Here is a 15,940-nt window from a genome sequence, read left to right on the forward strand (position 1 = left end):
CGGCAAACTGTGGGCCGCGGCCCAAATGTGGGCGGCACAGTCATTTTTAATGGGATTTACTTTTAAATAGCTTCGTGTTATCATGTAGTTGCGGGCCGCGTGACATTCATTGCACTTTGTCTTAAAACTTTGTGTTGCTAAAATTTTCATATAGTCTCAGCGCGGTTCAGACCCACGTGCCAAATGGGTCCTGAGAGCCTGTCGTCCTATAATTTTGCCAACTTTAACATTATTCGCGCCTCGCGCGTATATTTTTTGTTTTATAGTAAGTTTTGCATTATGCCATTGCAGTGTTTTGGCCATCAAGGCGCCTTGTAATATTTAACCTTAACAACAAATATCCTGAATCTGCCACTGTTTTTGTATTGGTTTTACGTAGTGGGCCTTCAATAGCTCTAAAAAGTGTGCTTTGGCCGCGACTAAAAAAGTTTGCCGACCACTGCTACAGACAAATACGAAATCGTGTCTTCTGTGAGGCCCAACCCTGGTCTATACGTGTACTCGGCCCGAATCTTAACATGTTGTCAGTGCTCTTTCGCGTTTGCTTTAGTCATGTATCACGTTTGGTGAAAAATACCCCGAGTGCTCTTTGAACACGATTTCAGTGGCGCTTGGCATCTGAGAAGAAATAACTGATTTGTTCAGTCTAGTACAGGGGTTTTCAACCTTTTTTTGCTTATGGCCCACCAAATTAGTAAAAAAATGGCGTTGGCCCATTAACGTTTAATGAAAAACACCAAGTTTTAAGAACACAATTAATTAATAAAGCTTGTACATTATTTCAAATGTGTTGCGTCGCCCGATACTTAATGACGTGGCTTGGGACCGCCCAGGCGAGTAGCTGAATATATAAATCGAGCAGTTTAGAATGAAATGCGCCGAAGGCGGTGAACATTTTATGTAGGCTATTACATTGCTTTATCTTCTGATTTTGCGGCTTTCTGAAAATTTCCGAAGCCAGTCAAAGTCCTAAAAATTATACTCCCTTGCAATAGCTGACGAAAAACAGAGGGCTTTTAATAGCATTTGAAAAATGAAACCGGACATTGGTGCTTTGTATTTTGTAGCTTCAGATATTTTTCGAAACAACTCCCAATACTTATATACAATATCACAAAATGCCAAAAATATATTTACAATGATATTTTATGGGTATCGAGCGCATGGTTAATCTCCCTTTCCACGTTGGTGTAAAATTTGAAAACAATTGATTTATTCTTATACTTCTGGCAGTTCCTGTTGGTTTAGTCAGTATTCGATTTATGACGATAGAAGGCAACATATGTTTTAAAAAAGTTTTAATTAATATTGAAGTTGATAAATTTAGACCTGGAACATTGCATAAGGTCAAAAAACTTACCTTTATGAGATATTTATTTTTGCGTTAATTCGACTGATTAAAAAGTACCCGCAAACTCAAGTAACACACCTACGGGAACGTCGCGGCACACCGGTTGCGGAGCAGTGGGAGCGCTGTCCTAAACCAGGCAAAATTACTGCTCGCAAACAAAACAATAAACCCAACAAAGAATATTACGTAAGCAAGGCGATTGTTACGTTTGGACAACCTTCCCGGCATCCGTACCACACGTTGGGTCGCGAGAAATCTAACACAATGTAAAAAGAAATAATTTCACCAACATACCATTAGGTATTTATTTGTCGGACTCTTATGTGTTTATAATGACCTGATATCTGATATCGCTGTATGCAAAGCTCTGTGGCCCACTGAAAACAGCGTCATGGCCCACTTCTGGGCCATGGCCCATTGGTTGAAAACCTCCGCGGTCTAGTTAATTGTTTTACAACAATGCTTTGGAAGGATCATACACCCGAAAACAAAAGTCCTGTTTGAGAAAAAATCAAGTTTAAGCAAAAATCCTTGATCTATAAAATAACTAACCAAACAATGAATGGTTTTAGGTTTTCAGGACGTGTTACTTTTTCATTATTCTAAAATAACTATATATAGTTCAGTAATTTCCAACTTGAATAGCGTAGAAGTCAATATGATAAACAAATTGATAACAGTAAGCATACTGCTAATCTGCTCGGTCAAATTGAGTAAATGTAATGGGCCGGCACCTTCTCAACAAGCTGTATTCCGTCAGGCGCAACTGACCTGCATGGTGCCAGTGGAACCTGTTGGTCCATGTGCTCAGAGTTCGGGCCAATGTCGCCCTGGAAAACAAGGCCCGGTTGGCCCAGTTGGCCCGGTTGGCCCGGTTGGCCAGGTTGGCCCAAAAGGTGACACAGGCGCTGTAAATGTGGAATTGGAGGAAAGAGTTAGACGGCTGGAGCAGCATGTTGCGCTTTTACAAGGTAAGTGCAAGAGTTTGTGCGCTTGGCTTATCTCTAAATGTCGCGTTTGGCACCAATGAAAGAAATGTTAGCTAATTATTGTTTAAGAGCAACTTTTTGAGGTAGAGATACAAAGGAGAAAATTGTAATTTAAAAATTCTAATAGCGTAATTTTTACAGCCATTTAGTTCAGCTTAACAAAATGTGTCTTTATTATTTTTTGCCTGTCTTAGATATGGGGGTTATTTTGGAATGACCTTCAAAGAAGTTTTTATCGACAACAACTGATGTAAAAAAGTAGAGTTTCCAACTATAATGTACTGCCAAACGCATAAGTCTTAATTAGGTTTTTATATTGTTAAAAAAATTACAGTGAAAAGCACTGGCAAGAGTTTTGACGAAGCCTGACGTGTTTTTTACAGTGCATTTTAACGTCATGTTTTACCTATTTTATTCAGTTGAATCACCGGTTAAAAGCATCGTATATTTTACTGATTTTACGGTGGAAACGTACATGACCTTAACCGTACTATTTACGGCAAAAACGCTATAGTAATGCTCAGCCGGTTTCGGTAAGTTCGTTTTAGCCCGAAGGCGTATTGCGTCACACCGTATTCTAAAATTAAAGTGACTACTTAAATAATATAATGACGTTTTTTGGCTTTGCGCGATTCGATAACATCCTTTAACATAGCTTTTTTATTTAAAGTATATATATGACGTTTTTATTCAACTTTGTTATGTCACTTTTCGGCGTAACTTTGTGGCGTCACGTTAAGACGTCCATTTTGGACGTTATTTTAAAAAAATATTCATTACCCCCCAAAAAGAAAACCTGCACCCGCGCCTATACTACTGCTGTACAGTGAAAACATTTTTGAGCGACCCATACTCACATTACTTTTGCAGCAAGTCAAATGCCAAACAGTTGTCGGGACATTCAACGGATAACGAACACAAGTGGCGTCTACACGGTTTTTCCTTTCTACCAAAACCACGGAAAAGCGCTCGGGGTCTTTTGCGATATGAAGCACGATCAAGGAGGCTGGATGGTAAGTCCTGGTAAACAGATTTCGTAAAGCAGCAAAGAATACAATAAGGCTGAACCACAAGTTATTATAATTTCGTTGTTTTGTAATTTTTAGCTTTCGAGTAGGTAGACCAATAACAACCATAGGACATTAAAATGCCTACTGCTAAAATACTCTATTAATTCGATTCGTCAAATTTTACAGTATACGTTCGTTTTTAGTTTGGTGTTTAGGTAATTTAGTGTTTTCATAACTATTGATTTGCCATGACAAGACCTAATTTTATGTATTTTTTAAATATGTAAACTTCCATATGTTTTCCAGGCAGTTAATGTTTAAAAAATTGTAAAACAGGTGATTCAACGTAGAATCGACTCTACAGTCAATTTTAATCGTGGCTGGGAGGATTATAAAAATGGATTTGGAGACAAGATGGGGAACTTTTGGTTAGGTAGCCAAATTAGAATTCCCGTAAAACTTAAAAAACGTGTTTTTGATGAAAACCTATTGTGCATATATTTTGACTTTTGTAAAGAAAGTTGTAAAATAAAAAGTAAAACAATCCATGTAGCTTATAAAACTGATAATCTCACATTTTAATGTTTGTAGATTTAAACATCTCAGAATTAAAAAAAAAACGCTAAACATTTATTTAAAAATATCACAATTGTTTTAAATTTAAAGGTTTACAAAATCTCTACGAAATAACTAGAGGCTCAAGCAGATTTGAATTGCGGGTTGATCTAACGTCATTCAGCAACGTTAGCAAATACGCCATTTACAGGTTTTTGTGATATGCTACTAAATATGTATAGCGATGTGTTGTCCGTTTTGTGTAATCGTTTCTTAATAGATAAAATGCAGGGAGTCAAACCGGACACGAACCGAAACATGAACCGGTTTGGGGTCATTTATTTCTGAACCATAACCGATCCTGAACCGTTTTTGTAAGGTGTTAAGGAGCCGAACCGGAACTGAACCTAATATTTTGACCCGAACCTGTAAATAAAAGCGGTTCACTCCAGCATGACGTCACAACTTGGATTTTGCAGGGTCAAGTTACGCCATGTTTGAAACTTTTATGAAAAAATAGTCATTAATTAAAACGTTGATTTTTTTTATTTTTCAGGTGTTTGAAAAACAACTGCTTGTTTTTTTTTATTACGTTACGAAACTTAGATTAAATACCAGTTACAATTCAATAATATTCTCTACATTACTTGACTCACATTTCTAGGTGTAACGCACCTTATATGTTTTTCCAATCGGAACTTTATAAACCGGTTTTGAAAATAAATTTGGTCGAACCGGAGCTGAACCGGACTTTTAAAGTGTTTCGAACCAAAACCGGAACTGAACCGTATTCCAAAAATGTTTTTAATCCCGAACCGAACCTTAACTTGAAACGGAAAAGTCAAACGGTTTGACTCCCTGATATAACATCCCACGAACTTTTGTAAAACCGTATTAATGTATTACAACCAGGTTTGATAAATACGAATAAACCCCTACTATGGTCAATTACAAAAATATTTTCCAAGATTCAACTGGCTATCGTTACTTATATTGTGATAAACTTGTAACTTTCATAAATCTTACATTTTGTAACACAAAAACTGTTTGATCGTCTTCAGCAAAACAAATCCTGTTCGTTACAGAAAATTTCAAGTTGGATCGGAATTATCAAAATTTGTTTTGACTGTTGGTCAATACAGCGGAAACGCAGGTGAGTTGGTGTGGCAAAAATCGAACACCCATACACTTTTTAAATGTGGGGAGTTGCTTAAAATCCAAACCGACGGTGAAATCTAATTAAGCAAAGGGACTGAGCGAACCAACAATAACAAAGATAGATAGATATTTTATTTGCATGTTGGTAATTCCTTCGCAAAAAAACGAAAAAATTAACATATAGGTTTATGAAAGTATAGGATTTTTTGTAAAACGGGCTTTATTTACCATTCTGTGCTTTTTTAGGTAACTCTTTCAGTTACCACAATGGCAAGATGTTTACTACCGTCGGACAAGACAACGCCGGTTTCTTGAACCACAACTGTGCAGAAAACCACAGGGGTGGTTGGTGGTTCGGCAGCCTGAGGTGCTACGGTGCATTTCTGAACGGCTTGCATCGTTCTGAGCAGGCTTTTGACTGGCGCGGAATTCAGTGGAATGGATTTGAGACTGGCCAATCGTTCAAAACAAGTCAAATGGCAATCAGGAAAATTTAGACCTATACTCGCTGGTGTACATATGACTTTGGGAGCCTACACGTTTTGTTTGAAATGAGACTTTGTGTATTTTAATTGAACAAAGGTCGCATTTTTACATCTTAGTTTGTATTGTTTTTTTAATGCAACAAAGTGAGTTAGAAAAAGGTTGACATTTTTCTTTCTCTGCAGCAGGCGGCACCAGATGTACATTGCCTGCCATCCTATTCACCTCCTCGTCCGCTCGAAAAAATGGGCGCTGAATCGACCCAGGGACGACCAAATGATACTTTGGGTTGTAACCGAAGCGCGGTTCGATACAAGGCCCATTGTACCGAGAGGTCCGATCGGTTGGAACGCCCTCCTTGTCCGTTTTGTTTTAAGCGCTACAAAAACCTTTCGAGTCGGGCCGGTGTCAAATCGCGCCCGCGGAAGGCTTTCCTTTGGCGAGCACAAAGCTCAGCTCAGCTTTAGCCCCACCTTTTGTGGCCTGGCTGTTTATAGTCAACGGGCGCGCGCGCTCCGAAGAAACATTATCGCCGCGATTTGTAAGGCGAACCGCTGTCGCGACATATTTTGTAAACTGATTTAACTTGTTTGCTGTCCCTGCCTGCCTGCCTGCCTACCCTTGCAGTCCCCTGAGCGTTTCGTGGCCGCGTTTTCCGGGCTGGGGGAGGGCGGCGAAATCGTTGCAAGAAGAAAGGTTAATGTGCCGCAGCTGTTTACTGATCGTGACACTTGAAAAAGCGCAATCTGGAAACAAAAACGAGGAGAAAAATCGCGCAAGGCGACATTTTCGGCCTGAGCGCGAAAAAGGACAGAACGTATAACGAAATCGTCAACAATGCTGGAACTTCTTCAGATGTCTATAGTTCGCACATTAAATTGCGGTTCAGTGTAGATAAGTACAGTAGTGGCATTATAAGCAAGGCAGATTCGACAGTGCGCGAATAACTTTGAAGGAGGAATCCGGCATACTTTGTTCAAATATTTGAACTGGGGGAACAAAAAGGGACAGCACTATTTTGGGAATGAGCAATTGCGCGCATTTGTCAAAAATAAATGGGGGAAAAAGTGGCACACAGAGAGTTACATAAACGACCGTATCGCTTTGGCATAGAAAGATATTTATTTTTTGTGACAAAGTGGTGTTATAACAGTTCAACAGAAAGGTTTACAAAATGTGTTTTTAGAAATGTCAAAAAAGCGGGAATGGCAAGCATGCAGCGTGTTTTAACGAATTCTGAAAAGTTCTATCATTACGACGTGTAGTTTTATGTTATTTCAACAAACAATTGTGTAATACAAGGTTACACAGATTATAAGTTAAGCTTCTAACCGCGATTTAAACTAATAATACATTACTCTTGTTAAATCAACGTAACAATACATAATGTGCAAACAACTATGTTTGGGGCGTAACACCCAACTTTTACCCAATTTTGTCAGTGTTTGCTTTAAGTTTAAACAAATCAATGTTACTGTAAATTATACGAGATCTCTGCATAAGAGTTAACTCTGTAAGGTACTGCAGGGCATGGCAAAAATAGCCAGCATACCAGAAGCAATTCAACAGTTTGCCAACCGATTTACCACCGTTTAACTTTGCAGGACCTATAGGAAATAGCGTTATTTAAATAAAAAAAAAATGAACGGCATAATATCGTACCCTACCACAGAAAAGGGCGCGCGAAAGCCCAAGTGTGCCCGGTGCCGGAATCATGGCATGATTTCCTGGCTCAAGGGCCACAAGCGACATTGCCCCTACAGGGACTGCCTGTGCGCCAAGTGCAACCTAATTGCCGAACGGCAGAAAGTGATGGCCGCTCAGGTAAGCGTTGTTTTGAGGCCGTGTGTTTTAACGTTTTCGCCGTTATTCGCACAGCACCCTTGGCAGTAAAAAAGAGCTGTTAAAAGCACCCATCAGTCTTTTGAAAAGAAATAATGGCGGCTTTGGAGGTGGTCCTGTAAAGAAAGAGCTTGTATCAAAACACAACATAAATTCTTACTTGCCAATAGCCATGTGTTAAAGTCTTCTTAGAAGGCGTGATTTAAGTTAAAATATTTTCAGTGGGTTTTTAAATTCGAACAAGTGGCTATAAAATCCAACTCGGCAGTATTGATAAATTGGTCGCTCTATACCAGGTGTAGACAATTGTTTTTTTTTTCAAACGTAAAGGCGTATTTTTTAAAAACAAACGTAAAGGCATTTCTTTTAAAAAGGTTTATAAAAAATAAAGCGGCGGACCGGATTAAACTGCTTCGCGATCTGGATTTGGCCCGCGGACCTTAGTTTGCCCATATCAGGTCTGACTAGTTGTCTTAACAATCTTTCGCCGCCCACTGGGAACTATGGACGTTTATTTTTTATTTTAATTTTTTTGCATCTATATGCCATTGTGCCGAAACAAATTTAAATCTATATTTAAGCTTATCTGTACAGTATTCTGTAGCAGTGTTTTTTAATCAAGTGAATGGTTCACCCCAGGGTGAATGAAATTTTTGCAGGGGTGAACCAACCAAAACGGGTGAATAAGGCTGAACCGTCAGAAATAGATGATAGTCCATTGTTTTTCTAAACTTTGTTACTGTGTTTTGTGCTTGTGTAGCTTTATATCTCTGGACTCGAGAAATCGTAGATTTGCGATGGTAAAACTTAGCTTGAGTTGGTCTTAACAAAAATCGACAGGGGTGAATTAAATCTGGAGATAGATGCTAGGGTTGAACAAAACTAAAAAAAAAAATTAAGAAGCACTGCTCTATACAGTGGCGTAGTTGGAGTTAAAAACGGACTGACGGCAGTATGTATATATTCATGACGAATTTTGCTGATCTGTTTGCTTAACAGTCAACTGTGGTCGACTCACAGGTAGCACTGAAGCGGCAACAAGCGGCGGAAGACGCGATCGCTCTCGGACTACGAACCATCAACACGATCCCGGTGAGCAGCAACGTTACCATGGGATACCTGCCTCCCGGTCCCGTGTTTCCAGCCTCTGAGGAGCGAGATGGAACTCGTGCCGGTAAGGCAATCAACGTTTTTTTGAACAGTTTTTTTTTAAGGAAATCGTATTTGTTTTTGAAGCCACCTGAAGCCTGCTGTGATACCTGTGCCTACTTCGTATTTTCGTTGGGTAAAATGCCTGACGGCTAGACTAAATTTGTTGTACAAATATTTACATGAAAATTCCAATGTCCTTCATTACAAAATACATTTTTTACATGCATTTAAAGATATTGTTTATTTAAGTAAATAAACCTATTACTTAGTCATAATTCGTTGCTATAGGTCATTTCGGTTTGTTTTTCGTAATTTAGTTGGGGTAAGAAAAGTCGCTGCGATCAATGATCTCCCTGCGATTTAGATTCTAACTGGAATAATTTCAGTGCAAATAAACTAACTACTAACTAAAAAGGTATAGGCTCTATCGTGAAAGGCCAAAAATGCCTCAGGCTGGATTCGATTTACGTTAAAATACGGTCACAAACAACCCAAGCTCTTTGTATCAGCAGACTCGTCAGAGAAGGAATCGAACGACAGCAAGTCGCCGAGGAGTGACGTAGCCGACGACAGGTCAAAGGTCAGCATCGCACACGCAATGGCATCCTCCTTCCGCCCGGGAAAGCTCTCCCACGTCGAGATCCTGGCTCGTCTCTTTCCGACTCAGAAGCGCTCCGTGCTGGAGCTGGTCCTCCAGGGATGCGACGGTGATGTTGTGAAGACGATCGAGCACTTCCTCTCCGCAAACGAACCGATCCAGGGAGGCGTTGGAGCTGGAGGAGGGAGCGAGGGGGAAGAGGAAGTAAGGGATGCGAGTAAAGATCGGGAAGAACAACGAGAGCAGGATAAACACGCACTCACGGCTGGAATTAAACGCCACCGCCTCAGTCCGACTCCACCCACTCCGGAGCTTGAGAACAAGAGGACGCGAATGGTGGAGAACGTCTTCCCCTCCTGGAACTCCGCCTTCACCCCGTCACGAATGACGATGAACCCCACCTCCGTCAGTGCTATGGCGGCCGCCTTGAGCAACTCGATCGCTTTGGGAAGAAGTCTTCCTCCAATTGGATCCGGTTTCCCGAACCCAATGCCCCAGAGTGTGGGTTTTCCCCCTTTAACCGGGGACCCGGCCGCGATAATCGGCCGACACCCCTTCACGATGCCGCATTACGTTTCAACGTCTACGCCCAACCCATTTTACTTTCCGTTTGATCTCTACTCGACCGAAAGCAAACCGCAGGAAGCCACGATATGATAAGTTTGCTTTTCAAGCACAGGAAATTCAATGGAAGCCACAGTATATATGCAGTTTCAGCAGCGTCTGGTGCGTGGTTGTTACAAACTACGCTCCTAAACTATTTATCGTATACTTGTTATTATGTCACTGATATTCTAACTTGCGCGCCTTTTTTTCTTTGGTTTATACTTTGCTGTAACTTGACACACACGACTAGGCCGTATTGAAATATATTATTCTATCGCATGTTTGTTCAAGACTGCACAGTCATACCATACGTCAAATAAAAAGACGTAATGTATTGACCAATTGATAAATTGACTCACCGCTAGACCGCCTTTTTAAAAACTTCATACGCCTAATATTCTTTATCCGGGTATGGGGACTTTAGTTGTTTTTGACATTTTGTTTTTCGTTATTCCTCCAATAATCCGCAATAACAGCCATATCGTGAAAAATAGTCATAACAATCACAGCATCAAGGTATTGCGATTTCATGACGCATTGTGGGCGTAGGACATTAACAATAAGCCATTATTGTGTCACAGAGTCGAATAAACGACTGACGTATATGGGTTTCGGGGTGGGCGATCGTATCCTTTCCCTTCGTGCCTTCGTTAAATTGTGTTTGATGAGTGATTATTAAGCGACAAAATGGAAACGATGCCTATCTATTGTCGGGGGTGCGCCATTGTCGTATGGCGGGGAGCAATTAACCCGTGAAAGGCGGGCTATTTGCTCTTGGGCTTCTAGGGTTTGCACTGGCCCTGATGGATCGCTCTCACGTGACACAACTTATCTTTTATGTAACGTTTCGTACACCTGCTATTGCGCATTTCATTCCAACGGCGAATACTGATTCACTCGGTCGCCCGTTCTTGGCGGCTTTAGGCAAACACTGCCGCGCAACGGGCTTCTATTGTGTCTAAGGAGACAGCAAAAAAGCCACCTCGGATACCTTTGATCTGGCATCGTCAAACAATCGGACACAAGTCGAAGCCCCTTTCAGCGCATCTTTCTACACAGAGGGGCGACTTCGGAATGAGCGAACATTATTATCATCATCGACGTTTCAAATATTACATTCGATTATCTCGCTATTTGCGGACGCGCCTTACCGAGCGACCAGCCACAAACACTATACCGTCGCTGTTTGCCAACTACCATTATGTTCTCATTGTCCGGGTCGCACAAACTCTATTGGCCACATTTTTGTTCAATTTTGCCAGTTCCCGTTGAATGAGAGTGTCATCTTTGAGACAAGTTTTTGCTCCCATTTGTTTTGCTATTAAAGTGCATGTTGTGTTGAAATAGCCAATGCGAGCCTAAACACAATGCGTTGCGGGAAACGTATGGACCTATATATTGTTTACTATATGATTTTGCTATGGGCGTTATTTTTTTTTATAAATCGTTTATTTCCACAACTAAACAATTATGTTTGAATGACTTTACAGCACATTAACAATATTAAATCATTATGCTTTAACAATATTTCCACCATGGCATTTAAATCTATAAAAGTTGTTTCTGTATGTGTATGTGTATATCGTTTAAATGTTTTACTGCAACTGCACATTTTCCGTCTACATTTGTCTGCGATTGCACCATTAAAAAAATGAAAAAATTCTGTCATGTTTTTTGTATTAAGAAAACAAAAAAAGATGATAAGTCGAGTACAATATACTCTATTGTTCGACATTATTTGGTTTAATATTTTTTTTATTAGATTTGATTAATGACGGCGCACAAACAACCAAAAGTGAACTGGTAGTAAAATAAATAAACGGCGAAGGAAAAGAGAATTAAGTTTAACAATATTTTTGTTAAAAAAGGCCAATAGCCATTTTCAATCATGTGGAGACCAGCCTCTGGCAATTGCAGCAGAAAGAATAAGTGTAGATTTTATTATAGCCGGTGGAAACAATTCAAAATCAAGTCGCAATTCGATCATTTTTTTTTATTAAAATTCTTTGTTTTGATTATGGTTTCGTACATAAATACATTTGTTCTCTTCAATACAATGATTCAAAAGGTAAAAGCACGATTTCACTTATCCATTTTTTGCCTATACGGCCAGATTTTTCCAATAATGGACGCTGCAATTTGACAAGATATTCCAGGAATGCATTCTATTACTTAATTTTGATTTTATCTAACTTCTTCGCGTGAAATCGGCTCAGCAGATATCCGGACTCGCTCGCTTAACGACGGTCCATTTTCGCATATTTGTTTTGCTTTGTTTTCCCGATCAGCCCGGTTTAATGTATCGGCTCGTTTGTGTCTCGGTCGCAAGGTCGCAAGAAGCGTTTTGTTGTTGCGATGAAAGAACGAGAGAAGGCGGAATTGTCGACGTCCGGATAACGTTACAAGTCGCAAGAGGCGAAAACAAATTACACAACAGGTCCTTCTCATTGAACAAACGGCAGGTGTTTGTTCCAGCGGCCCAAGACTTTGTTTCCAACTTAGGATACAATGAGTTTGGCGGTGCTTTACGGTCGTCCACTGAAGGGCCGATCGATAGAGTGAAGTGGAGTGTCCCAGTCGCTGTTTGAATGCGCGCAATAGTAACAATATCGAGGGAAAGTCTCATCGAACGCTTCTCACCAAACAAGACAGTGCTGGTCGCCGTTGGCAGGGACCCCTAAGGAATTTCGTAGGGAGAGTGTCACATAGGAAAAGCTGTGGGGGTGAAATAAGGGGGTGCTTACAAAGGGTGAAATAAAGAGGGGGGTGGTTACCAATTAAGGATGCACTTTTTCGTAGCACAAATAAGGAGACATTATATCGGAAAGAATTTTGTGAAAATAATGTGGAAGATATAACACATGCAATTTTTTTGCCGGAAGAACACTTTTCAACAACGCCTGGCAGCAACATCATATTCATAACACATATAAGTGTGAAGAGTTTTGTGAAAAGTAATGTGGATGATATAACACATTGAAGTTGTCAAACTGTAACTATATGAGTAACTTTAACTGTTATCAAACGCCGGTTTATACATCGTTTAAACGAGAAGAGCGATTTCTGATATGTTGCCTGGTCGAGCTAACTCTATTTTTAACATGCAAACATGTAAATACTTTTGGGCCATAAGCCTTACACATCAACCGATATTATTTGAAACAAATATTTTGGAGTCTCTGCAAAGCATTTTATCTCCTCTCCCCCTCTTCCCTAAGAACCTCGACTGCTACGTCATAGAAAGGGCTTCGCGACTCATCTTGCGAGGGTCCTCGTATCGATCGGGAGATCAAACATCGCACCAAGTGACGTAAAGTTGCTGATTGCGTGAAGACGCTCCACAAGGCAAGTCAAGGAGCCAACAAACACTTCGATCAAAAGGCGAGAAAACGACACAACGCGGATTACGAGGCAATCGAGAAGGGATCTTAGCACTCGGCTGCCGTAATTTGATTTCGAAACTGTTCGGGGACGCATGATTTTTGAGAAAACTTTCTAATTAAGTTCGCAACCTTTTTAAGGCTTGCGGAACTCCAAATAAATAATAAATAGAATGCGGCAGCTCTATTAGAATTTTCGTTAAGTAACTCACTATAATGTAAAGTGGTTTACTATAAATAAACGAAACTGGAACAATACAAAAAACTCTAAGCAATGTAGAAATTAATATTTGATTTATTGTACTCTAATCATAAGGAGTGAAATGCTTCACAATAATTGCAAATATAAAATTTCAAAAGATTTTAAAATATCTCGTGTCACCCTTAAGCATTATAAATAGCACCCAATGTGCAGCGGAACCCCGGTTGAGAACCACCGAATTAAGGGGTGGGACTTGTTTTGTCTTGAACCTTTTCGCAACGGCAGATATACAGGTACAATAGTTTAAAAAAACTGTTTTAAAAGAAAGTTTTGACAGCGCGAATTAAAAGTATACCGGCGAAACCAGTTGAAAGCAATATGGCGTCTAATTCGAAAAGTTAGTAAATATAATTTTCTCATAAAAGCTTGTAAATATATTCCTTCTCATTTGGGAACACGCTACTTTAAAAAGGGTATATAGAGTTAAGATATTATATTTGGATGTTTGTTGTTTGGGTCGGGCCTTAAATGTTCAAAAGTGAAGTCACAAGTCCTCGTCACAAAGTAACGTCAGAAGACATATCTCAAAAAACCTGACGCAATCGTTGAACTTGAGCGCAGATGTGAACATGAAATCAAAACTGAAAAAAAATGCTGCGGGCGTAAAATTGCGTATTTGTTTTTTTTGCAAAAATGACGTTATAACTGTAACGCTAAAAACATATAAAATTTTCGCAGGCTAAACGTAACCGTTTGTATACCTTTTTCAATTTAAAGTTAGAGAAGTGATGTTTACTACACAATCACAAAATTACGAAGACGTTATTATCAATTGACGCAAAAAATGTTTTAACCATAGATCAATTCGGATGAAATTGTACCTTGAAAAGCGTAAGGGCGCTGGCCTATAGTCACACAGAAAACCTGTATAAATATTTCCAGAAGCGCAATATATTTTGTCGTTTATTTAGTTTAAAATGGCTAAATTGGTTATTTCAATAGGATCGTACTTTTTATGTTATGTTCATGTTAAAACGACAAAAATCATTTGTGCGCGTGCGCATGCGCAGTACCAAATTATGAAACTGATATGGCCGACAACTGTAAATTGGTGGATCCACGGTATTTAGTTACGCGGGGAAATACAGGCTGTACAGTTCCTTTTCGCCCTTATTATCCATTTCTGTCCAGATCAAAGTCCTATTACTCAAAATGTAATTTTATCTATTTTGCTATTTTGCCATATTATCAACATAAAACAAAGTTATTCAACAAAAACAACATTTAATTTGAAGAACGACATCAATAGCGTCAGTGAGACATTTGCTCTTGTTTTTTTTTTGTGAACAATCGACGCAATATTGGGTGCGATTTTGGATACCGCACAACGCAAATCTCACTTCAGATCTAACAGCTTGTTTCGGGATTTTGATTTCAAAGTAACACTATGACGAAACAATTCTAAAAATGACAACATATCATTGTTTTTGTTTGGTTGTTTTAAATTTAAATAGTCTAAAAACAGGGAGTCGAACCGGAACCGAACCGGAACTTTATGAACCGGTTTTGGGTCAATTTTATCCGAACCGTAACCGAACCTGAACCGTTTTTTATAAGATTTTAAGGAGCCGAACCGGAACAAAACTGAATACTTCGAAAGTACCTGAACCGTAACCGAACCCGAACCTGTCAAAAAGCTGTTGGCGTCACAAACTTATATTTTACAGAAAATTTATTTATTTATTATTTTTTAGATGTTTAAATAATGAACTGCTTGTTTTTTAATACGTCACGAAACTTGAAAAAAAAGGAGATTAAATACGAGTTGCTATTCAATAGTAACTCTCCACATTTATTGACCCACATTTTTAGATTAGCCGCACTTATATTGTATCCGAACCGGAACTTTATGAACCGGTTTTGAAATAACGATGTTCGAACCGGAGCTAAACCGGAACTTTTAAATTCCTCCAAACCGGAACTGAACCGGATTCCGAAAAAATCCTTGAACCCGAACCGAACCTGAACCGGAAAAGTCAAACGGTTCGACTCCATGTCTCAAAACATTAAAAAAGTATAAATAGCAAAGCAACTTTACCACTTACAGCCGTGACCAGTGATTTTTTAAGGTGTTTTTGGGGACCGAAACGGTCGGACTCGGGTTTATATTTTGGCCATAGTCGGACTCGGGACTTCGCAGCCCAGCTTATTATCTCGTCCCTGGCCTTGGGTTTGGATAACTTGTTCTAGGTCCTCCCCTAGTCGCACTTTATGAATGGAATTAACCTAGATTGTTTTGGGGGGGCGAACTGAGCTGGATTAGACTGGAAAACTTAACAGCGACTGGTCTTTTCATTTAATTTTTTTTTTTTGGTAAAATTATGCTTTACAGGGTGGATTCAGGGGGCATCATCAAAAAAAAGCCAAGCCGACAGCACTGTACATTTAAGATTACTGTAGAAAAAAATAAACAGTGTAGTAAAGCTCGCGCCTCCTAAACAGGGCTGTGGAGTCGGACTCGGGAATCGGGTAAGACAACGTAAAACTACCCGAGTCCCGAGTTCCACATGCGCATGCGCAGTACCAAATTTTATGACTGATATGGCCGCCAGCT

At 39.7% G+C, this 15,940-nt stretch overlaps 2 protein-coding genes across 2 annotated transcripts; both read left to right on the forward strand.

Moving 5' to 3' along the window:
• The first annotated feature begins 1,322 nt into the window (after nucleotides 1–1,322).
• LOC146146787 (fibrinogen-like protein A) lies at nucleotides 1,323–5,713 on the forward strand. The gene is made up of 6 exons (XM_083387649.1): nucleotides 1,323–2,322; nucleotides 3,211–3,353; nucleotides 3,687–3,783; nucleotides 4,017–4,116; nucleotides 4,991–5,058; nucleotides 5,310–5,713. The coding sequence occupies exons 1-6, from the start codon at nucleotides 1,914–1,916 to the stop codon at nucleotides 5,558–5,560; spliced, it is 1,068 nt and encodes a 355-aa protein (XP_083243775.1). The 5' UTR covers nucleotides 1,323–1,913; the 3' UTR covers nucleotides 5,561–5,713.
• Nucleotides 5,714–7,184: 1,471 nt separating this feature from the next.
• LOC146146788 (doublesex- and mab-3-related transcription factor A2-like) lies at nucleotides 7,185–9,795 on the forward strand. Its single transcript, XM_083387064.1, has 3 exons — nucleotides 7,185–7,370; nucleotides 8,409–8,562; nucleotides 9,050–9,795. The coding sequence occupies exons 1-3, from the start codon at nucleotides 7,188–7,190 to the stop codon at nucleotides 9,793–9,795; spliced, it is 1,083 nt and encodes a 360-aa protein (XP_083243190.1). The 5' UTR covers nucleotides 7,185–7,187.
• The last annotated feature ends 6,145 nt before the right edge of the window (nucleotides 9,796–15,940 follow it).

Source organism: Ascidiella aspersa, chromosome 4 (genome assembly GCF_963924565.1).
Source record: "Ascidiella aspersa chromosome 4, kaAscAspe10.2, whole genome shotgun sequence".
Taxonomy (NCBI): domain Eukaryota; kingdom Metazoa; phylum Chordata; class Ascidiacea; order Phlebobranchia; family Ascidiidae; genus Ascidiella; species Ascidiella aspersa.